The sequence below is a fragment of the Nanorana parkeri genome, unplaced genomic scaffold (assembly GCF_000935625.1).
Source record: "Nanorana parkeri isolate BGI_ZX_2015 unplaced genomic scaffold, ASM93562v1 scaffold682, whole genome shotgun sequence".
Taxonomy (NCBI): Eukaryota; Metazoa; Chordata; class Amphibia; order Anura; family Dicroglossidae; genus Nanorana; species Nanorana parkeri.
The window spans coordinates 830,962-854,668 of NW_017306950.1; the positions used below are offsets into that span (position 1 = coordinate 830,962).

At 42.3% G+C, this 23,707-nt stretch overlaps 1 protein-coding gene across 1 annotated transcript in view; it reads right to left on the reverse strand.

The window, feature by feature from the left end:
* The window catches only part of NOD2 (nucleotide binding oligomerization domain containing 2), a 36,747-nt gene that overhangs the window by 9,044 nt on the left and 3,996 nt on the right, over positions 1-23,707 (reverse strand). The window contains exons 2-9 of the mRNA XM_018563628.1: positions 22,778-22,901; positions 11,502-13,302; positions 8,920-9,003; positions 8,580-8,663; positions 7,721-7,804; positions 7,553-7,636; positions 5,896-5,979; positions 1,122-1,205 (exon numbers count right to left, since the gene is read on the reverse strand). Of these exons, the coding sequence (XP_018419130.1) occupies positions 1,122-1,205; positions 5,896-5,979; positions 7,553-7,636; positions 7,721-7,804; positions 8,580-8,663; positions 8,920-9,003; positions 11,502-13,302; positions 22,778-22,901 (2,429 nt within the window). The remainder of the gene's footprint in view (positions 1-1,121; positions 1,206-5,895; positions 5,980-7,552; positions 7,637-7,720; positions 7,805-8,579; positions 8,664-8,919; positions 9,004-11,501; positions 13,303-22,777; positions 22,902-23,707) is intronic.

Consider the following 23,707-nt stretch of genomic DNA (forward strand, 5'->3'; position numbering starts at 1 on the left):
AACTGTGAGCCCAGGCTGTAGGATGATACTACCCAGAAGGTGTGTCATCGAAACCTGTGCTCACAGGAAGTGATTGAGTGACCCTGCGTGTAATTAAACCTGGAAATGAGGTGGCAATAAGCATATGAGGAGGGTGATAGGGTATATTATTATTTATTTATTTATTTCACACAGGTGGGGAAAAAAGTGTTTTCATTCAAAAAATGGAGTTGGTCTTTGAGCCAACTCCATGCAGAGATACTGCTGTGTATGCAGCCATTGTGGAAGGTAAGGAGGGGGAAAAATTAGAGCGCAAATCCTAGGAATGTGAGGGGTAAAGGGACAACCAGTGTCTGTATATGGCGGGTGGAAAAACAAAGATTAATAAAAATTAATAAAATCACAAAAGGTGAAGGACTTACTTGTGGAGCCGAATTCCTGTCCTCTCCCAGCCCTCGGTCCCTTTCACTCCGTCACGTCCTAAGAACACTGCCATCAAGACCACAGGCAGCTTCTTCACCAGTCCCCGGGCACATACAGCATTCAGTCCACATTGATTCCTCCTTCATCCATCCCTCCACTTGCTGGGAGACACTGAGTACATCTTGCACTGCCCACACTCCAAAAGAGCCCTCCTCGACAGGACTTCGGCTCCACAAGTAAGTCCTTCACCTTTTGTGATTTTATTAATTTTTATTAATCTTTGTTTTTCCACCCGCCATATACAGACACTGGTTGTCCCTTTACCCCTCACATTCCTAGGATTTGCGCTCTAATTTTTCCCCCTCCTTTTCTCAGTTCACAGGTTTCTCCCCCTGTTCTTAGAGCAGCAATCCAGATTAGTTGCACCCACATAGACCCCACATTCCTAAGAGAGCGCTGTGTTCTTTTTCTGTTTGTTTATTGTGGAAGGTAACACAATGTAAGTTCATTGAAAATGAAAAGACCACATTGTCAAGCTGGAAGTATTTTTTAATTTACAAGTTCCCATGGCTAGTAGCCCTAAATAATCCTAAGTGACTGTACTACTTATAAAACATTAAAGTATATTTAACATATTTCATACATACACAAGATGCAGACATGCTTACAAATCCAATAAATATTGTAATGAATATGACATAATATAGTTTTACACGCACTTTAAAACTTTCATGGCACGGTTTTCCTTAAGGCTATCCGCTATTGAGATGGCATCGCTATCCTCAAGTTTGTTTTCATCAAGCCTGCAGAAGACAGTAAGCAGTGGTTACAATATAGCTTCTCAACTTTTGCCACACTGCCATTAACAATTAGTTTCTATGCTTACTTCAATAAATATCATAAGTAATATTAGTATTTATAGATATAAGCTTTGATTTAGAAAAGCTTTGAATGCACTTTATAATGCAAAACAGGACATCACTATCATGTAACAATGGCATGCAACATGTTATGGAAAATGGATCACAGAATAATATGGAGCTGCCTTTTTGTCATCAGCGTACAACAAATGTAAAAAGACTGTCATATGCTGTGTATATTCATTTTAACATTACCAAACTCACTTAAAGCGGATAGCCAAACACCAGGCAAACAAGTGAAATACATATAAGGGAGATGCTTTATCTGCCAAAAGAATTGTATTTCTGACCATGCAGTCTTGTCATAAAACACAGCCAGGTGAATGACACCAATTACAGTTATGAGTACGTTAGTGCCCTCTCTACACCCCCAGCCTGCTAACTGGATAGTGAAAGAGCAGCAGCAGACTTAGGTAGTTTACGCTGCTCTCTCAAACCAAAACTTTTGGCCCCTGACAGAGTTTTGTTTTTAAGAACCAAACAGAGAGAAGGCTGGATTATTTGAATAAACTGGTGAATGGATGTTGATTCTGAAGACAAGACATATAACATAATGCCACAGTGCCCGGGGCAGCGTGGTTAGAGGGAGCAGCACCAAGCCTCAAAATCCACAAATTGTGATAATTTGTGTCCTCCTCTGGACAAGTTGTGGCTAATAAATTCATGATAATGTTTGTCCCTATATATTTATCAATCACAAATTGTTTTCCCCTTATCTTTAGAAATACAATCATCGCATGCAAGGTTACTTGTTAAATATTGAAAGTCAGTTTAGGATCAGTAAAACAAGAAAATACTCTGTAAAAAAGATGATTGTAGCACAGGGGTGTTGATGTAGACAGGAAAGGAAGTGTGCATACAGATTTCAGTGATGCCCACATTTGCTGATCATCCTCTGTTCTCCTGCTGACACCTACCATGGGGCACCCTGCTGCTGCTGACAAATGCCTTATATTGGTGGCAGAAAAAGGGTTAAACCCAGCCTAGCCAATCTGAAAATGTTCATAAAATGAGCAATCTGTCCATTGTCGTCACTGAACTGTTAAGCCAGCAAATCTCTGTGTATAATAATCTGTTGCGTCATCTAAAAGAAAAATGTAATCTGGTGTGCTGGCTCTATACATCGGTGTACCTCATTGTACCTCTGTATAAACAGGTGTAGCTTTGATAATTATGTATTACATTACCAACTATATTTTCTGTGATTCTCTGCATAAAAGTTGTATCATCATGTCATCCATCATGCTTTAATGAAGTGAAGCTCGTAGAGTAGGATTGGTTCATCTAGATGTATGAGGATAGGGTTAACTGCTGTATGCTGGTGAATGCACCCCATCATTTCAATTCCACCCCACATCACCTCCTAGAAAAGAAGCTGCTATCATAACACTGGACTCCACTAAGGGCACACAAAGTCAAGTGGATCCCCTTCATGTCTGCATTTTGTACATTAACATTCCCTTCCGTGATACCCGATGCAGAGGGACTGGTAATCTATGTTCTATTAGGTAGACTTAGCAATGCTAATTGAAGAACTGTGCAGAGGGTGTCTCTCTGTGAGACCAATACACCTGTTTTTGCATTTGTGTAAATGAGCCCTGCAGAGGGGAGGATACAGCAGAATCAACAGGAATTTACTAACTATTTTCCCAGTACAGTAATACCCTTACATATGAACCTTTAAGTTGTAAGCTTTCAGTGATGAAAAACGTGCCTTTGTATGTCCAATCACGTAAGTTAGTTCACGTGTCTTGCGTACTTTGTCACGTGCATACGCCCTCTACAAGTGGCTGTGCTTTTGTGGACTTTACTGTACAGTACTGTAAAGAGTACAGTAGTACAGTATCTAGCCCAGGATGTCCAGAAGCAAGGGTAAAAGCATCGGTGATGTAGCTTGTACTTGTTGGAACCGATAAAATTTACATCTATGATACAGCTTTGATGCAAAGGTTCCTTGATATCTTGAATGGAATCAGCATGTGGCTGTCTGATATGCAAATGAGGACCATCAAAGGGTTCTTGGGGCTGCACACTGATGAATGAAGATCTGCCAGGACTGTCATGTCCTGGGGCAAGCCTGACCCCCTGCTGGTATTTACTGCCCACACCTGTGTCAGCAAGGAAGCATATATGCTGGGATGGGGGCAGGGGCATATGATGGAACCTTCTTCCTGGGTGAACATCTACACTAACCTAGCTCACCAGCAAGAACAATGGTAACCTTGGTGACCTTTGGACAAAACAAGTCTTTCTGAACTCTACAATCAAGAATGTGATTCGCTGAGACCTGCTGGAGAGGCGTGTTCTGAGAACAGAGAAAAACCCATGGCATGTGTGACTGAGAGTGAGAGAATGGTGTAGCTAGCTCAAGGATCCTGACCCCCTCCAATCCCCTCTCCAATTCCCTTAATTGTAATTAGAATGTATGTATATTCCTATTGGCAAAATAAACCCAACACTTATTTAAGATTCAGTTGTTCATCTGTAATTTAAGGCACCCCCAAATCAGAGCACATTCTACAGTACTGATACTGTTAAGAAGTGCCAAGTGATAACGATGGAAACAAATGTAGAAATAATTGAAAGAGTGGAGTGAGGCAAAAAGATGGTAGACATCACTTGTTCTTATAACATGAATCGTTCAACCATCCGTACGATGCTAAAGATCAAGGACAAGATCATGGAACATGTGAAGTCTGCTGTGCCGATGATATCTTCAATTCTATCGAACAAGTGGGAAGAGTGATGATGGAGATGGAGAAACTTCTCAGTGTGTACATACAGGATCAGAATCAGCTTCGAGTCCTCTAATGCAGATTTAAGAGAAAGCTAAAAGCCTTTATGAAGACTTGAAGAAGAAACACAGCAAAAATCAGGGGGTGCACCTGTAGTGCCAGCCACGGCTGGTTTCATCCGGTCAAGGCTAGAGCCAACCTTCACAACGTAAAAGTAAGTAGTGAGGCAGTAAGTGCAGATATGGTAGCTGCCCGGGAATTTCCTGAAACGCTTCAAGAACCTATTGATGAAGGCATGTATCTACCCGAGCAGGTCTTTACTGTGGATGAGACAGGACAGTACTGGAAGAGGATGCCACACCAAAGTTACATCGGTAAGGAGAAAAATTTGATGCCATGCTATAAAGCAGCAAAGGATAGGCTAACTCTGTTGTTTGGTGGCAATGCTTCCGGCGATATGAAGCTGAAGCCTCTCTTAGTTCATTCAGAGAACCCAAGAGCCCTTAAAAACATAGCCAAGGGTTCTCTTCCGGTTGTGTGGAAGAGTAACCCCAAATCCTGGGTTACAAAGGCCATTTTCCAGGACTGGTGTATAATATTAATGCTATTCTAGGAGAAGGATGTCCCATTCGACATTCTTTTGCTGCTGGACAATGGCCACCCCCCATTCATGGACAACTTTCATCTCAACATCAAAGTAGTGCATCTCTCTCCAGGGAATTACAGCGACTCTCTAGAAATATTAATTACGTCACACTGTTCATCAGGCAGTAAAGGCAATTGATGAATCAGGAACAACCTTGCGACAATTTTGGAAGGACTATAACATCTACAAGGCTATAAAAAACATTGACTTAGCTTGGAGTGAGGTTACGGCCATCAACATGAATGGGGTTTGGAAGAAGCTTTGCCCACAGTTTGTTCACGACTATCATGGATTTGAGAAGGTGAATGAGGAGTCCAAAAAAGTATTTTGCAACTTAGTGACTCTCAGCGAGAAGCTGGAACTAGATCTGCAAGACGACAACTTCACTGAACTCCTTGCAGTACATCACGAGGAGCTTACTAATGAAGACCTGATAGAATTGGAGGCACAGAGAAAGCACAGAGAGAGTAAAGAGGAAGGAGAAGTAAATGAAAAACTGAAGAGATTCACAAAGCAGGAAATGGCAAGGGTATTTTCTTTATTTGAGGAGGCACTGCTAGTTTTTGAAGCACAGGACCCGAACGTAGAACGGTACCAGAAGTTTGCAGCAGCCATTCAGAATGCAATCCAGTGCTACTGCGTCATCTATGATGAGACAAAAAAGAGCTTCTACCCAGACATCACTGGGTATGAGTCAAATTGCAGCTTGCCCTCCCTCTCCTATTGTTGACTCTCCTTCAGCTTTGCCATTTCCCACCTCCTCTCCCTCCTTCAGTCAGTAACTCTTCTTGTGTGTTTACTCAATGCCAGCCCCTGTATACCATCTGTTGTACTGTACTACTGTACCTTTCAAGGTACTGTGAGATTAAAAATGTTTTCTTAATTTTTTTGTGTTTGCTTTTTATGTATTATTTGTGTGAAAAGTATTCTACATCTATCACAGTACAGTACATATGTACTATATAGCCACTTGTGTTAGTTGGGTATCTAGGCTAACTTTGTTGGACTTACGAACAAAGTGGTCTTACGAACAAGCTCTTGGACCAGAACTTGTTCGTATGTAAGGGACTTACTGTACACGTAAATACCTGAAATCTGACAGCTAATGTGACAGAGGAATGTAATAAAAGCTGTTTAAAGCATTGCATACACTTTCAGGTGACATCAATAAAATTAGAACACATACACCTACCAGAGTTCTTCTAGTACTGTGTTGTTCTTCAGCATGGTGGCCATTGCCTGCCCTCCAATACTTCCTATGTTGTTGCCAACCAAGCTACAATTTAAGCAAGCAAAGATGTTTAATACACTTTAAAAAAAGGTCTAACGATGGTTGGTCATTAACAAGACCAGACTCAACCATTGTGATTTTGGTTTTGATTGGCCAATTGGGAAACTACTAATGGTTAGATGTCTGGGCCAAGTGATCCATACAAAGAAAATGGGTACTGTAAAGCTGGCCATACACTTTATTTTTTTCACATTCAGCATTCCAACAGACTATTGTATTATGACAGTGGCTAGTGTGCCGCTGCCATAATACCAAATACCCAGTGTCTGCAAGTCTTTAGACTGCTGGAGCCCGGGGGAGAAGATGCTGCAGGGACTGGTCTAGCAGACGGGACCACGTATTTCTTCATTATTTTTGCCTCCTAGACAAAACAAGCATCTAACGCCTGCAGTGCGGGGGTAACTCTACTGCAAGGTTATTTTTTTTTTAAATCCTGGAGTCCTTCTTTAAAGATTTTGTGTATAGTGATACCCAAGGCTGAGTTGGAGGACCGTGTAAACACAAGAGATAACACACAGAACTTTCATACACACACACACACACACACACAGGTAGCTCTCATTTTGAAATTACAAAAACAAACAAACTCCTGTATCCTAAGGGAAAGGCAGTGGTGATACCTCCTACATTTAAAAAAATAAACTTAGGCTACCTCCGCACCGCAAGGCTTAAAAGAGAACTATGGGGTAACCTTTTAATCCCATAGTTCTCTTAAGGGTCATGTATACTAGCGTCTTCCTGTGACCCAAAGCTCAGCATATAGCGAGCTACAGCTTGCTATATACTGAGAGCGCCGCAGTCGGGACGGATCCCGACAATACTGTCGAGATCCACCCAGCTACGTGAGTGACAGCAGGCTCTGCTTAACTAGATGTAGAGCCAGTTGTACCAGCCCCCTCCCCGTCTGTTCCTCCAGTCAGCGCTGGAGGATCAGAGAGGGGAGGGGGGAATCCCTGCGGGAAGCGGTGACTGACAGTCACCACTTTCTGCAGGGAGATGATCGGAAAGTGAGCGAGCGACGGTATGCGTTCGCTCACTTCCCGGTCTATAGAGCCGAAGTGTGACAGTTTCATTGTCACACGTCGGCTCGAACTATGAGGTTGTGTGAAAATCACTCACCTCATAGTTCTCCTTTAACTGCTCGTTTGTGTCTAGGTGCTAAAAAGGTTATACCCACCCGAACTGCAAACTGCCTAGCCGATTACCTGCTTCTCTGGTCACTGAAGCGTGTCTCCTCTTCTGCACTATTGCAATTTTCCTCAGAGTGCTCACGTCTATTCACTTTTATACCGTGTGATGAGACCAGGATTCTTAGACCATGGCAGCAAAAGGGGGAGAGAGGCTCTAGGGACCAGTCTAAGAACAAGCCAGCTTAAATGATATGGTGAGTATACTTTTTTTTTGAGCACCTAGAAACAAAGGAGCAGTTAACCCTTGCAGCGTGGGGTAGCCCTACTGCAAGGGTTAATAAAAAAGTTTCCTTTAAAATTGATTGAATTAATAAGGTAAAATATACTCATTTTAATACAAAAATCATAACATAGGTCTTGTTTCTTACCTGGCCCATACCATGGTTTTGCTGTTTTCTAATGCTTCTGCAATAGCTTTTGCTCCAGCATCGCCCACTCGATTTCCCCAGAGTCTGAAGTGAGACAATTAAGCATCAACAAGTTACGCGGTCACTCTTATAACGGATCCAGACTTGGAAATGTTTTCTCTCACTTACCCCAGGAATTGTAGTGACTGATTTTCCCTTAGTCCTTCTGCTAATATTTGCCCACCAACCTCAGTTATACAGTTGTTCCCCAATCTAAGAGAAAAAAAAGAATAAATTAGCTCATGTTCCACTTTACCATTTGAGCACAAGTCGACTAAAATGTGTTCCTGATCAATTTTTTTGTAAATGTCTTACTGTAGTAAGCACACAATAGATAAAGGAAATAAAAATTGTAAAAAAAAAAAAGGGAAGGGTAATCTCCAACAAAACAATGTATGGTTGTAACAGAAGTTCCTATGCAGGCTGTATTTGAATGCAGACCACCCTAGGTAATTCCCATGTGTGCTCATAAGCCTCCATGATTGAATAAAGTGAAATCTAATGACTGGAAGGGGTGGACAAGGGACATTAATTCTAGAGAGAAAAGAGCTAAATGGTGCTGGACTTCTTTCAGCCTGGAAATGAGGCAGGCTATATCTGACTTGATACAGCTTCTGATGCACATTGTGAGAACTAACAGTGTGCCGTGAAGTGAGAGTAAGCAATTTCAGTACAGGAAATGATCCTGTACATCTGTGCAAGACTGAAAGTAAGGCCAGAGTTCAGCTTTAAACATGCCATTTATTATTTATTACTTAAGAATAATTCATTTTTTTCTTGATAAAGTAGGAAAGAACATCTGCCAGGTTTTTAGTGCTGTCTGTATCCAAACTGAGGACATTTCCTCCTTCTTCCCGTTGTGTCAACCCAGACAGGAAGTGGTAGTAGTCTTTCTAGTGGGGGTAAAAGTAGCAATAAAAACACTTTTATTAGTGTAGTGCCATCTGCAGCCAGCATTTCTCTCATAGATAAAAGATATTCATATTACCTTAAGGATAAAAAATTCTGCTTCTTTTTCAAGAGATCTGCCATGGATTTCATAGAATTGTCAGTCAATCCATTGTTGAATAATCTAGAATGAATAAGCACAGCATCTGGTAAAGCAAACTTGTACAAAAACGTTAAAACTATTAAATATATTTTACTGCAGTCCATTTCTTGCTTAGCTGGCCATACAGTGTTTTCCCCATTCACACTATAGCATAGCAGTGACGCGTGTTCCTGCACGTTCGCGAGCGCTTGCTTCTCCAGTGTGCCTAAAAAGAACTCTAAGGTATATCGGAACATATATGATGGCAAATATTGTTAGTGTTGTGATATATACTTACGCAATCTTCTGGAAATTCGGCCAATCTACCGCATGCTCTATAAGGCTGCAGAGTCCCTTGTCAGTGATATTATTGTCTCTCAGACTAAAAACAAGAAATAAATGGTATTAGTTAACTTGTTTTACAAGACAACAAGTGTTTCTCAGTTTTGAGTGGATGTAGGTAGGTTCAAATAGCCAAGATGATTAGCTATTTAGCCATACACCAGTATAATTTAGAATTTTGTTGGAAAAAATGTGTTTTCAGAATGTTCTCATAAAATTATGTTGGGAAATTCCCAACCCCTATAGGCCTTCCTCCCACCTCACTCCCTACAGGGTGTCTTATCTTCTCTCATTGTGCTTTAGATGAAACACTGTGGTTATGTGGTCATACTATCTCTGCAGGAATTCTCATCATGTCTTATGGGAAATTAAATGAAGGGAAACTGACCTAACTAAATAGTTTGGCATGGAACAATATACACTGTGGTATTTCTAGAGTCTTAAAACCCTCATCAAATGAACATGAATGAATCTTAGCACCCATATATATTTGGAACTTGAATTTTTATTAAAGGTGATATTTCAGAGCAAATTTATCCCATTTGACAAGTAATTTACATCTGAATTCCATTTCCAGTGAAAGCCTCTGTATAGTTGCTACCAGTTTTAAGCGTTCTTCCTGTAAAGGGTTATTTATCCCCATCAGGTTTTGTGTCAGAGGGGTCTGTGAGATTTGAATAGTGGAGGCAGGGAGTGGCAATGCTAATTCAAACAGATCAAACTACAGCTCCCAAGAGGCTTTGCAATCCAGGGTAGGTATGGACTCAGTACCTTTGGGGAGCGCGGGCAGAACGTCTGAGACATGGGAGGTGACAGGACTTGCTAACGAGGACTGTGGATTTATCACCCCAGGGAGAAAGAAACCTGGTGGTAATCACCGCTGTAAGTACTGAGTGATGGCTGCAAATATGGCTGAGGGGACTGCCTGATCGTCTGGACAGCAAGTACTAATTCTGCTGCAGTGGGACCTCGCCCATTGTATACTTGTGAGACACCCCTGCTTCCACGAACGGACATTGGTGAGACTGTGTGACTGCACACAGACCACTCAAAATCCGAGAACAGCTGGCTGGAGAGGGGACACCCCTTTCGCTTGTCAGCAAGGGAGCTGCCATTCAAATCTATCCGTTGCAGAAGTGGTGAGAGGCTATCCAACATTTATGTGTTTTTAAAGTTAAATTATTTTTACAAACAAGACCTTTGGCCCCAACACTGGCTAACCTAGGTAAATACCACTGGCCTGTAGGTTAAAGATACGGGTTTATTCGGACTTCATCTTAACTGTTTGACATAATCCTAATAGTGAATAAAATCGGTCGCCTTCAAATCAGCAGTGCAGGAGAGATAATACTTTGGTAGGGGAGTGTGAAACACAAAGGAACAACCAGGAACTCTGATCGTGCGTAAATTAAACACAAACTTTTATTGACAATGAAAGTATAAAATGCACTCACATGGTGTAGGAAAAAAGCCGCATGTAGACAGATGGAACTGCCTGAAGCATTTTGATGCCAGGCCTCTTTCTCCAGCCACGAATTTTCCCATTGTGGCTCGTGAAAGAAGCATTGCCTCGAAATGCATTGCCATAGCAACCCCTACACTCGTGTGTGACCATAAATAGCCCCACGCCTGGAAGTCCTGAAGCGATTTGGCTGGTTGGATGCTTCCTCCACAGTTGAGCTCTTCTCCTTTAGTGTCAGCTCCTGGACTGTATACGCCCACTGTGGCTTCAAGCAGTTCCAAGCTTTTTTCCTACACCATGTGAGTGCACTTTATACTTACCTTGTTATTAAAAGTTTGCGTCTAATTTACAAACGATCAGAGGCCCTGTTCGTTTCTTTGTGTTTCACACTCCACAGGGACCAAGGTAATACCTCTCCTGCACTTCGAATTTAAGGGCGACACCAGAGCTATCAGAGAAGATTCAGGACTTTTGTTTTCACTGCAGATTTTATTCACTACAATGTGTGTGCATTTTTGCAATCGACTACATTTGTCCCATGAGATGATGTGCTAGGTGGTGCGTTTTGTTTGTTCTCTTTTTTCAGTTGTTGGCAGGCCTTCTCTTCCTGCTTTATCAAGCAGCACACCTGCAGCTGGACCTGTATACTACCCTCCCATTGTGCCTGTATATAGATATACATACCCACTTTGTACCAATTACTGCCCCAACCACACAGTGATACCGTTTTTGCAATCAACAATTTTCTGTAGCTGGCACAGGAACAAGCTTAATAGTATAACTAAAAGCATTGTCCTGATCATAAATGTCACTGGGAAAAAAATTTTTTAGTTGTCACCAGAAGAGGAAGAAGAAGGTGGAATCCTCAAATGGGGGCAGTTGTTTCTATGACGACTTTCTAAAATGGGGGTTTTCCTCAAATTGGAAAGATATCCTAAGATATCCTATGTAAAGGGAAATGAGACAGATGGCACTAAAAAACCATCCCCCACTTTATCCAAAATGAAAAAAAAAAAGTTTTGGCTTTAGATATACTTTAAGTTCTTATTAAAAAATATATAGACACATAGACTTACTACAGAGCATGGCAGACATGAAGGCAGGGAATCAACTGCTCAATTCCAGTGTCACCTACAGAATTGTAGTCCAATTGTATACCAACTGTGTTTTTTAAATGCTTTAGTACAAAAGCTAATGCTGTGCATTCAGAAGGACCAATGCCACAATAGGTCATTTTCAGATGGTCAACTGTAAGACCTTTTACCGCTCTTTCAGCCAAAACAATGTCTTGCATTTCGTAAATACACTTTATAAGCCAGACAAACTCAGGCATTGCATGCATGGCTTTCTTCTCATCCGGCAATGCTGGTGGTATTGACTTAAAGTGTTTCTGGATTGCTTTCGCCAAACATTTTTTAACAGTTTTACATTTCTTGGCCAGTTTTTCTGGTTGCCATGCATCAACCAACAATTTGTTCAGTACAGCAGAAAAGAGCCCAGCTACAAATGTTGCTGTAATTTGTACATTTCTAATCTCTATGTTCTGTAACATAATTTTATTTTGCTGTTGAAAAATAGGTTGTAAACATGATATAGAAAGTCTTTGAGCAAGTGAGTTTCTTAGTTGTCTTCTATTCCACTTAAATAATTGGTAAAGCATAAGGGGGTCCATATCCTCACTCATTACAATGTACAGAGCAGCAAAGAAGCATTGGAATGTGATATGGAGGAACTCGTAGTACTGTGAAGATGTTTTCCCTTCATCTGAAAAGTTCTTTGAGATAACAAGAAAACCTAAAGAGAGATCCTCTTCTGTCATTTCTGCTTTGGTGAGCTCTTGAGGAGAAAACACGTACAAACCTTCACAAAGACCACTGAGCGCTATCTTACCAAGATGTCTGACAGAATTAATTCTCTCTGAGAGAATATTTTGTCTTTCCATTAAACTTGATGAAGCATGTAGTAGAAAGTGTTTTAGAGTAAGCATATACATATCAGTCATAGTCTGTGGAGTTTTGTAGCTACAGTTAATAAGTTCCTTATGACACTTTGAAATGATCCAACAGAAGACTGGAATATGGCACAGCCCATTAAGGGACAAGCTGTTTTTTACCAAGCTGATGATACCTCTGGATATGTCTGGGTTGTCATGATGTTTCCTTATAAAAGCTTCAATCCCTTCTTCTGAAAATCCCCTTAAGTTAATTTCTTTCTTGATGTATCTCCGTAACGCCACAGTGACAGCATCCGGTCTGCTTGTAATGACTTTTATGCAGTCCTTCATTAGATTTCCTTCAATAAGGTTAAAAACAATGCTTTCAATGCTGGTAGGTACTGAGGGAGAGCAGTTCTTATTATCCTCTGTGAAAGAAAACTTCAACTCATCAAATCCATCAAACATTATGAGGACTTGACTAGGATGGTCTATGATGAATTGAAATATCTCTTCTTGATCTCGGTCAGGCCAGCAGCATTGTTCAAAAAGAAGAGTTTTTAGACAAATTGGTTTTGCAATACAACATAACCTTCTACAACTAAAGGGGAAGATGAAGCAAAACTTTTGGAATGCTTGTCCACATGCCCAGAGATGTTGAATGTGTTGAAGCAATGTGCTTTTGCCAGTGCCTGCATCCCCAAGTATGATGATGGTGTCAGCATTTTCATTAATAACTCCCTGATCACTGAAAATGTGATAAAGGTCCGTGGAGCTCTGAGCACCATGGCCATGATCTAACATGTGCTTAGATTTTGATAGCTCCAAAACGCTCTCTGTATAGACATCCTCCAGACACAAGTTTTCTGTCCCATCGTAGGTGCTAAGGAACCTTGTTTGGGCACATATGGTGTTCTTCAATTTCTTGTGAAATGCCAGACAAACTAAAAGAGAAATAAACAAATAAAATGAACAAGTTTGCACCACTTTCCTTTAAATCATATTTTATTTTTTTTATTTTCAAAAAGATTTTTATTGAGTTTTTTACATTTTCAAAAGGAATGTGACATTGGTACATAAATGTCTAATAGTAGTACAGAGTAACATGTGACATCATGTAAAGTCATTTTTTAATTGTATTTGCAAGTAGCACTTGCTAGTAGTAGTTAGTTACATTCAACTGTCACACTATTTCTCTAAGACGCTAAACGTTGACTTTAAATTGGCTGCTGCACACCACTGTTCTCAGTCCTTAGATGCAGTGGCAGCATTCTTTTTGTGTTTACAGGCTATTTTACTTTATCTTTAGCTGTTGATTGTACCAGTAACACACCCCCTATCTTAGGCTGGGTCCACACCTAGGCGTATCGAATATGTGCGTGTGTCGCACGTTTTTACAGCGATTCGCGGTTAAAAAAACCAAGGGCTACCTGGCTGTATCCCAATGGACAAAAACGCCCCAAAGAAGCTCCTGTACTTCTTTGGGAGTAGGGCGTTTTGTAGCGCGTTCATATGGCCTCTAATATGCCCAGGTGTGAACCATACCCATAGGAAATAATGGGATTTCGGTGTTTGACCGTTTTGCAAAGCGTAGGAACGCGCTACAAAACGCCCAGGTGTGAACCGGGCCTTAGGATGGCTATACCAACTCCTCCACTGTGGAGGAGCAATGGAGCCACCCTGGGATAGCATCATTGTCATTCTGTGGATAGGGTATTGTTGATAGACTGGCAGATTTAGATGGACTTTAGTTAAAATCCAAGTGACGTTTTTATGAACTTATTTTTTCTGTTCTGTGTACTGAGCCGCACATGCGCAGCTTAGTGCACAGTCTCAGCAAGGTGCTGTGCAAAAATTAATTAACCCCCTGCGCATGTGTGGGAGTTACATCATGCTAGCCCGGCCAATCAAGAAGTTGAAGACACTGAGATGGTTATTCACTATTGAGCCGAAGGATCTAGCTGTAGCTTCAGCGGATCCTTCGAGTTGCTACGGCCGCCAGAGCCCTTCGGTTCACAATAGCCCGTACAGCAGCCAAGTGGCTCAGCCGAGCCGGACGCATATATAGCCTAGCCGAACGGCTGAGCCGTGGTGACAGCCGAAAACAGGGAGAAAGGTGGGCCGAAGCTGACCATTCTCCCCGCACAAGACAACAGCTGGGCGGAGCCAGTCGTAATGTCATGGTTGGCTCCGCCAAGTTGTTGTCCATCAATGGCAGCCCAGTGTCCTCTAGGACATGACAACAGCTGGGTGGAGCCAGCCGTGATGTCACAGCTGGCTCTGCCAATGTGTTTTGTTTTGCTCGGGACCTGTGGGCAGACTGTCAGGTGATGTCACCGCTAGCTCCACCCAATTGTTTAAATGTTGCCGGCATCTGTCAGAATGCCAATCAGTGGCAGGAGCTTGTCTGGTGCTGACAGGTCGGCGAGTGTCGTGTTATTTTAAAATAATTTTGTATTTATTTATTCTTTTAATGTTTTTATTTTGTCGATTCGTCGTTGGTGTGGATAATGCTGGATGTCGTGATTGACCCTGGATTACGACAGTGGATACATTTTTGCTTTTGTTTTCGTTTTTTACAATAAAGGACTTGTCAAAAGCCTTTGTTGTGTTTTCTATTCAATTAAAGGATTTTTTCTAAAAGTCTGGCCTTTTTAAACAAATGTAATCTAACTATTTAGTGAATGGGTAGGGGTACAAGTACCCCTTACTCATTCACAAGGGGGGGCCTGCATCCGGGTGCCCCTTTATTAAAGGGGTTTCCTGATGTGAATAAGCCACTGTTGTGCATTATGCTAGCACATTATGCCGAAAAGTGTTAGACCACTTAACCTCTGCTTCAAGTGACTAACAAATAAAAAGCCTAAGTCCACTTTTTAAGCAATTATTAAACTTTTGGGATAAAAGTCTTACATAAATGAATAAAAGCTGGCCATTGTAAATCATCAAATGGTTTTGTCGCAACCCTCTATTTGCCCACCTTTGCTGGACGTCTTGGGCAGTTAAAGAAAGTTGAAAATTGGCAGACTAGCGGACAGAACCAACAAGTAATAAAATCTTGTTATAGGGATTACTGAGAAAAACAAAGACTGTCGTGTTAATGCTACTGACAGACTGCATTATATATGTCATTTTTTATATTGCCTTTAGTACCACCTTCATTGTATTACTACCACTGCAAAACATTAATGAAATGTCTCTATTATACACTATATTTTATACTCTGCATACAATGCATAGCTTTGGTTTAATTCCACCATGTTACTGTGGCTTGCCTTTTCTGGAATTCACAGCTAAACCCTGATAACCTCTAGGCCACGCTCCAGTGGAAATGTCTCAGTGTCCAGTAAGAGCATTCTCAATGGACACTGGAAAGGCAGTTTGCAGGGTGTAGCCATGAATTCAGATATAGCCAGACTCCAGTAATAGTGAAACTAAATCAGAGATTAATACAACCATTGTAGCTTTCTCAATTCTCTGACATTACAGATCATTGAGGTATTCTGAATGCAGAGTGGAATAACAGTTGGCAGGGCTTAGCCAGGAAGTCAAGCCATCCTAAAGGTGCCCATACACCTTGCAATTATCTGCAGACTTTCTGTGGTCAGATGGAAAAAGTGCAACAGAACAGTGGCGTAACAACCGGGGGGGCAGCAGGGGCGCGGGCCCCGGGCGAAAAGTGAAGGGGGGGCGCCGGCCGAAAATGGCACTTTCGGCTAAATGCCGAAAGTGACATTTACCTGCCATTTTGTCGGCACAGCCGTGATTCCTTTCATCCCCGCTGGGACACAGAGCAGTGCCCAGCAGGGATGCAAGGAATCAGAGAGAAAATGACAGCCGGCCGAGCGCTGCGGGACGAGCGCTGTGAGCGGCCGATGTCTTTCCTCCCACACCGCTCGGCCGCCTATCACAGTGCAGCAGAGCGGTGTGGGGGCGGAGACAGCCAGCGCTGTCACAGGAGGCTGGGCTCTCCTCTTGCAGCCTCCTATGACAGTGTGTGTCAGAGAGGAGAACGGGTACAAGCACTCAGTGATCAGTGATCGCTGAGTGTTTGTACATAATTGAGGACCTGGTATGTATACTATATCCTCAATTATGAATGAATGGGAGTGATCTACATCTCCTCCTGTTCATTCATAATTGTAGTTATAGTAAACATACCATGTTATCAATGAACAGGAACACTCATAAAGGATTCCTGTTCATTGATAACAGGGGACACAGAAAAAGAGATTGAGGACTCTGTGTCCTCAATCTCTTTTTCTATTTTTAAAGGGAAATATCAGGGGTCTGTTTAGACCCCCAATATTTCCCCGAAGCCCCTAAAAGTAAAGTAAAAAATAAAAATATTTAATAAAAAATTAATTAATAAATAAAAATTGATTTAAAAAAATGAAAAAGTTTCAAAAAAAATAAAATATTAAAATTTGTAAAATTAAAATAAAAACATGTGTGTGTGGGGGGGAGGTGCAGGGTACAGTTCCAGTGGTTGTTTATATAATGGGGGGGGGGGCGAAAAAAAAATTCTGCCCCGGGCGCCCAGAACTCTGGTTACGCCACTGCAACAGAATGACCCAGGTGGAGATTACTCTCATTACTCATTAAGTGTAGATGGAGGAATCTGTTGCACCTTTTCCATCTGACCACAGAAAATCTGCAGATAATTGTAAGGTGTATGGCCAGCTTAACACAGTTAACTAAACTAAAACTGAAAACCAGTATGTATATTATAAAATACTGTGAGGGGAATTTATCAAAACTGGAGCAGTCAGAATCTGGAGCAGTTGCCTATGGCAACCAATCAGCATCTCTCTTCAGTTGGTTCAGGTAATTTGTAAATGAGACAGAGAAACTGATTGGTTGCAGTTCAAATCTGCTCCAGATTTTGTCTGCTCCAGTTTTGATACATTTCCCTCTATGCATGATAGAGACATTCCATTAGGGCCCATTTATATGCTTGAGGTGTGTTAACACACATTGGGAGGAATTTATCAAAACTGCAGCAGATAAAAACTGGAGCAGCTGTGCATAGCACCAATCAGCTTTTCTCTTCAGTTTATTCAGTTAGTATTTGAAAATTAAAAGTGGATACTGATTGGTTGCCATGCACAGCTGCTCCAGATTTTGTCTGCTCCAATCTTTGATAAATTCCCTTCATTATGTTGCACCAATGCAACGAAATGTGCTGCAAAAACTGGTGCATTGTGGTGCTCCGCAACACATGTGCACTGTCATAGCACGTTGGTGGGCAATTTAAAATGAATGGCGATGCAATCTAAACAAATGTGATGGAACACAAAGCTGTATATGGGTCCTACATATTTTACAGTGATACAAATCAAATTAATGACAGTGCAAAGAGCAACAGTGTACAACAGACAATAAGGTATCAACTTTCAGCATCTTAGAGCAAACAAACTATAGAAAGCGCTGTGAACCTTGGGTAAAGTCACTCTGTTTCTGATTTCTTTTCCCCCAGCTGCTTCCTTTCTCCTATTAAAACTGAACCCCAGCTTTACCTTCAGCCTTGCACAGTCATACAGACTCCTCTCCTGTACTGAAATAGCTTACTCTGATTTCACTGCACATTGGGGGCTAATCACATGGTGTTACCTAGGCCAGTCTGTATACAAGTGCAACCTTCCTACGAATGCCCACTACTCCAAACTGACATCCACCCATTAGGGTAGGGGTAGTAGATTAAAATTCAAGGAGGTCCGGTGAGTAAAATATTGAGCATAGGTCCGAATCGTGGTTTTGGACATAATGGTCACTCAGTCTATTTCCGTACTAAGGTCCACCATTTAGGCTGCATTCACAACAGTAGCTGCACTACAGTCCATTGGGTGCTGATGTTGCTCTCTGCACTGTTTTTAATTTTATTTTTGTAGGACTCCTCCCTTCCCCATTTACGTGCCTACGCAAACTTGTTTATTTGAATCAGATGACGGGGGCGACAGGGTTTGTTTTAAAATTTTTTTATTATTTTATTATTTTTTACTTTAAAAAGAACATTTGCAATTAAGTTTTATTATCACAGAGGGCTAAGAAGCCCCTATGTGACAGCATTCGGAGGTGACAGGTTCTCTTTATAGAGACATCAGGGGTCTATTAGACTCCTCCTGTCTTCCCTGCCCTCCAATACTTCAGGATTGTGCTTCATCTTCTGATCACCCAGAACCTCAGCCAGCTTCTGACAGTTCTGAAGCAGGGAGCACTGAAAGCACAGCCGTCCCTGCTTCATTCAGTACAGAGCAGATCAGACGTTCCAATGTCTGTTGCCACTCCCCATCCTGACACCCTCTGTTGTGGTCCCGGGCTGGCCAGAGGAGTGGGGGACCCTGAAAACCACTGGGGGGGGGGTGCAAGATCGCAGGCTAATATAAGTGATCTGGGTGGCTGAACAGCCACCCAGATCACTAGTAATTGATTAGTATGACTAGTAGTTCACAGGCTGGCCCTACCTGCCTGATGTCATTGGTTGCCAGGGCACCAGTGGTCCTAGCAACCAATGACTGAAGCGGAGGGGGGCCTGCTCTGGTTCATGGCTGGCAGTGGATGCACCAGCTTCAAGGACCGGTGTATCCATTGTCAGCCTGCCATAACCCAGTGCAAGTCCACACAGAATCATCATTCGGTCCACATCCAGACCGTCATTTAGTGACCCCTGTATGGAGGCATTTTTCATAATGCCTCCCAAGAGCCAGCCCACTGCTCTTTAGAGGAGTACTGAGAGTACAGTGATGTTTTCAGGAAGTTATGTACAGCACCCTGCTTGCTCCTCCCACCAGTCTTGATTTTCCTGCATTGCATAGAAAAACACATAGACCTAATGATGATGTCACTGGGTCTAAAATAAGATATGTGAATAAAACAGAAAGGTTTTTTATAATTTTCATTAGCATGTTGATGAGGAGGGAAAAGAGGATCCAGGGAAGGCAAAACATGAGCAGATTAAAGTTCAGCTTTAAATGCCAAACAGCTATTTCTGTTGAAGGCAGAACCGAAGATGGCACCCTGTGTCACTGCCTTGGGAAGCAGGGCGCCCATCGAATAACATGTCCAACTGATTGGCAGTGAGGGAGAGGTATATTAGGTGTGACAATGCTGAGAACCCTTCTTCTCACTGCATATAGTGACACAGCCCTGTGCTGTTGCTCTAGGCAACAATGCTGCAGTGAATTTACCACAGGCCCTGTGGGTTTTTTTTTTTAAACTCCTCCAGGAGATAGCTGGGTGGCCTGGCAGGATCAGCAGATAGGGTATCTATGACAAAACGCGCTTTATTTGAATTAAAGAGGCACTTTTATCAGCTTTAATGGATGTTTAAAGTGAGGGATTTTATTTGTATATAGTTCAATATAGTTTAATTGCATACCACCATTCACATTGTGTTATTAAGTAAACCCAGATTGTGCTAAGAACAAGTTAATGTTTTTAGATTTATTTGTATGTAGCAATGTAGTATGACATTCCACTGAAGTAATGATTAATCCTCTGCCCGAAATCTCATTCTTTGAATATATCACTACGTACGTAATGCCTCTACAACATATTTCCTAACGTTAGCAAACCAAAATGATTGCATAAGGGTCAAATGCCAGCTTGGTCAGAATATTTCCTAATTATTAAATTCTCAGACATGTAAAGAGCAAACCGGAACCACTAACTTGCATTTGTGTCAGAGTTTGAAAAATATTTTGGTTTTGCTCAGTGCACCAAAATGATATGGGAGCCCATCAGAAGTTGACATGGAGGGACATGTGGCCAGGATAATGTAGTAATACATTAAGCCCAACTTATGTCAAACTTTATTTTCATTTTTGAAAGTTGGCAAGAGATAGAACTCCTGTCAGGTTTTGAATTCTGCCACACAGAGGATATTTCTCTTTTCATCCTAATCTTTAACACCTTTTACCCAAGGCGTGTTCAGTTGCTCAGCTGCTGCAAGTGCTAACTTAGCAAACTGCCACTGAATGTTGTGCTCAAAGGCTGCGTTCACACCTGACCGTTTTGTAGCGCGTCCTACGCTCGACGAACGCGCTACAAAACGGTAAAAAAAATAAATAGCATTGTATTTCCGCCCGTCCCTAACGCCCTACAAAACGGCCCACGCCTGAAAAGGTCCCGGGACTACTTTGGGCCGTTTTGTAGGGCGTTTTCCATTGGGATACAGCCAAGTAGCCTTTGGAATCGTGCGACGGTCGCACGACTTTTTTACCGCAGTGTCAATTAATACTAAAGAGGAAGTGGAATGCTAAGAATATAAATCAAGTTTCTGGGGATTGTTTTTAAGATGAAATAGCTTACAGGACCAGAAAGCAAATAAGAGAAGTCAAAGTAAAGTATAACATATGCTGTTTTCTGTTAAATATTTCAATCTTGTTGTAACTCTCACTTTTTACAAGGTGACCAATAAACATGTATTTACAAAATGTAACAAACAATAAGCACTTTATTAAAACAGCAGTTAACCCACAAATTATCCAAATGATCCCTTACTGTAATTATATTTTAAGTTGCAAATGACTATAACTATTTTATGTCCTTATATATGCACAAACAAAGAAGCAAAGGAGCACTTGTTGCATGTTCCTGCTGCACACTACCTGGCACCTGGTGTACGGGGACTATACTGAGCCATATCATTAAACATAGTTACTCAGCTACATGCTTGCTTTACATTTGCACTTTAGAACATTCAAATTAAATTATACTACAGCAATGTTCCAAACTGACACCTTCCCAGATAGCAAGCAATTGAGCTGCAAATCTGAAAATGACTTGCCAAACTATTGCAGACATGCCAAGCTTCACAATTTTGTTGCACAATTAGAGCAAGTCTGCATTGCAAGTCTCCAGATCAACGTGCTTTGCAAAAGTGCTGTACACTTGCAGAGCTCTTGCTGAGACCTGCAGGACTATTGCTGTAGACTTGCCAAGCAAATTTGCTACAAATTCAAAAAGTGTCAACTAGAACTTGTGCTGCAAGTGTTCTGCAAGTCTACAACTTGCCACGAATGTGTGCAGCAAGTTAACAAGAATTACAATTTATCCCTGCCACAAGTTTGTGGCAAGTTATCCTTGCTATATGGGTTAGTACTTGTTGAATGCAGCTGCTCCCCCAAGCAGTCCCATCCCCACCTGGGAAAATGTTTAAAGGGTATCTATGTTAAAAAACCAAAAATAAATATGTATTTCTATATTGAATCTCCACAGTGTCACGGATCAGGGATTACGAGTATTAACTGGAACCAGGTATGTGGACCCTTTCTACTACACTGGCAGGGACACTTAGAGAAAAGGGTCCAAGCAGGGTAGGCTCATGACTCACAAAGCTGGAATACGAGCAGGGAACAGAGCAGGGGAACTGAATGAGGCAGTGGAAGAGAGAATAGGCCGGTAGGACAAGGTAAGTGCTGCAATGCTAGGTAGGTGGCATGGAATTTGTGGATGTAGAATTTAAAGGCCAGCCGGTGTTCACCAGAGCTCCTGATGGTGGAGATTGGCTTGGCTGCGTGCTGACCCAAGGTCACAATCCCTAGGTCCACCCAACTCACCTAACAGCCAACAATGGTCAACAAGGCCAGAGTTCTGGACAGGTTGCAGACACACATACGAGGGACAAAAGAAAGGTCAGGGACAGACGAATGACTAGGACTTCCAGGGACAATCCAAAGGATAGGGACAGACTGAAGGCTGGGATTTCAAGGGAATGTCCAAAGGATAGGGACAGACAGAAGGCTGGGATCACCAGGGACAAGTCAAAGTTCAGAGCAGACTGAGGACAAGGATCTCCAGGGACAAGCCAAAGATCGGTACCCGGGCAAACTTCAAGGAATTCAGGTTCAATCACAAACAGGAGGCTCGGCATCTAGCTTAGGAAAGCGTTGCTCTGGCAGCGTGCCGGTCGCTGCCCTGGGTTTCAATAGAGACAGGAAGAGGGAGCTAAACTCTGACACATAGGAACTATGTTTGTAATCTTACTTATTGAAGATGCCTATAGGATGTACTTCCTCAATGCACTTCCTTCTAAATTCACTTAAACTAAGTCTGCCCTCTAAACTGCAACTCAACGTCTGAATTCCATTACTGCTTCCTGGAGGCAATGCATGAAGGGGTATTTGCAGAGGACAGCTGCTATCCTCTGCAAAGGCTTCCCCCACCTCAGCGTCGGGCCCCTATTCAGTCTTGGGCACCAGCTGCTTGCTGCTACTGTGCTGATTCTACAACAGTAGCAGCAAGCAGATCCCGAGAATAGACTCTGGATCCGCCCCTGGCTTGGGGTTAGTTAGGTATGCTTTAGGGCAGGGCTCAAAATTTCCACTCGCTTGCTTGCATTTGGCGAGTGGAAATAAAGTGAGGGCGAGCCAGACACGAGATCCATCCGCTCTCTCCCTTCTCTCTTCTCTCCTGTACTTTCAGTTTCCTCTTGCTTCTTCCTCCTACGATCTACTCCGGCTGCTGTGTCTTTGTTTAGACAGGTGACAAGAGACGTGTCTATTAGAAGACAGCGTCTCCTGTCACCATGGATACCCGCTCTCTACTGCGCATGTGCAGGCAGACGGGACCATGAGCTCGAACTTAGTGGCCCGGCATCTAGCTATAGGCGATCTAATATCACTAACTGAGAATGGATGATACGGTTTGCAGTAATACAGGTAGTAATCCGATAATAAACCACTGATATGCCAGGGAGTTCCCCTTTAAGTACAGTTCAGGTATTCAATACAGTCTGGTTTCAGGCTTCCCCAAAGGGATACTTGCGTTTTGGAGCTTCTGGTCTGTAACCAAGCAGCAGGTGCTTGTGATGGTCCAGGGGGAGTCCTTCCTAGGCAGGGCGGATAGAGGCAGAGGTGCAAGTGGTAGGGTTCAGCGTCAATGAGGCAGCAGGCGTTCTGACTCCAATAGTTGAACGCCATACTGCCTCAGCTGGGGCTTTAAATAGCCCAGGAATGAGGGAGGAGTCAATTGCCACCGTGGAACGCAGGCCGCTCGCACCGCAATCCGGAAGTCGAGCGGCTTCCGTGTTCCACCATGGAACGCAAATCGGCCGTCCCTGCATGTGGGGAGACCCGAGCGGTCTGAACCCTCGGGACTCGTTACAGTGATGTAAAAAGAAGCTCCACTGCTTTGGAGCTGCTGGGCTTTTTTGGTCTGATGGAATTTATGCATTACAAAAAATAAATATCAAAGTTCCTAACTGTACTAAAGTGCTCACTGCATACAATACACACTCCTTATAAAAGTCCAAGCATTGACAGCAGCAAATTCTCAAATTCTTGGCTTGAGGTGCAGAGTGCTGACTCATAGTTCATTCCATGTAATTTCATGGCTATTTTATGTCTG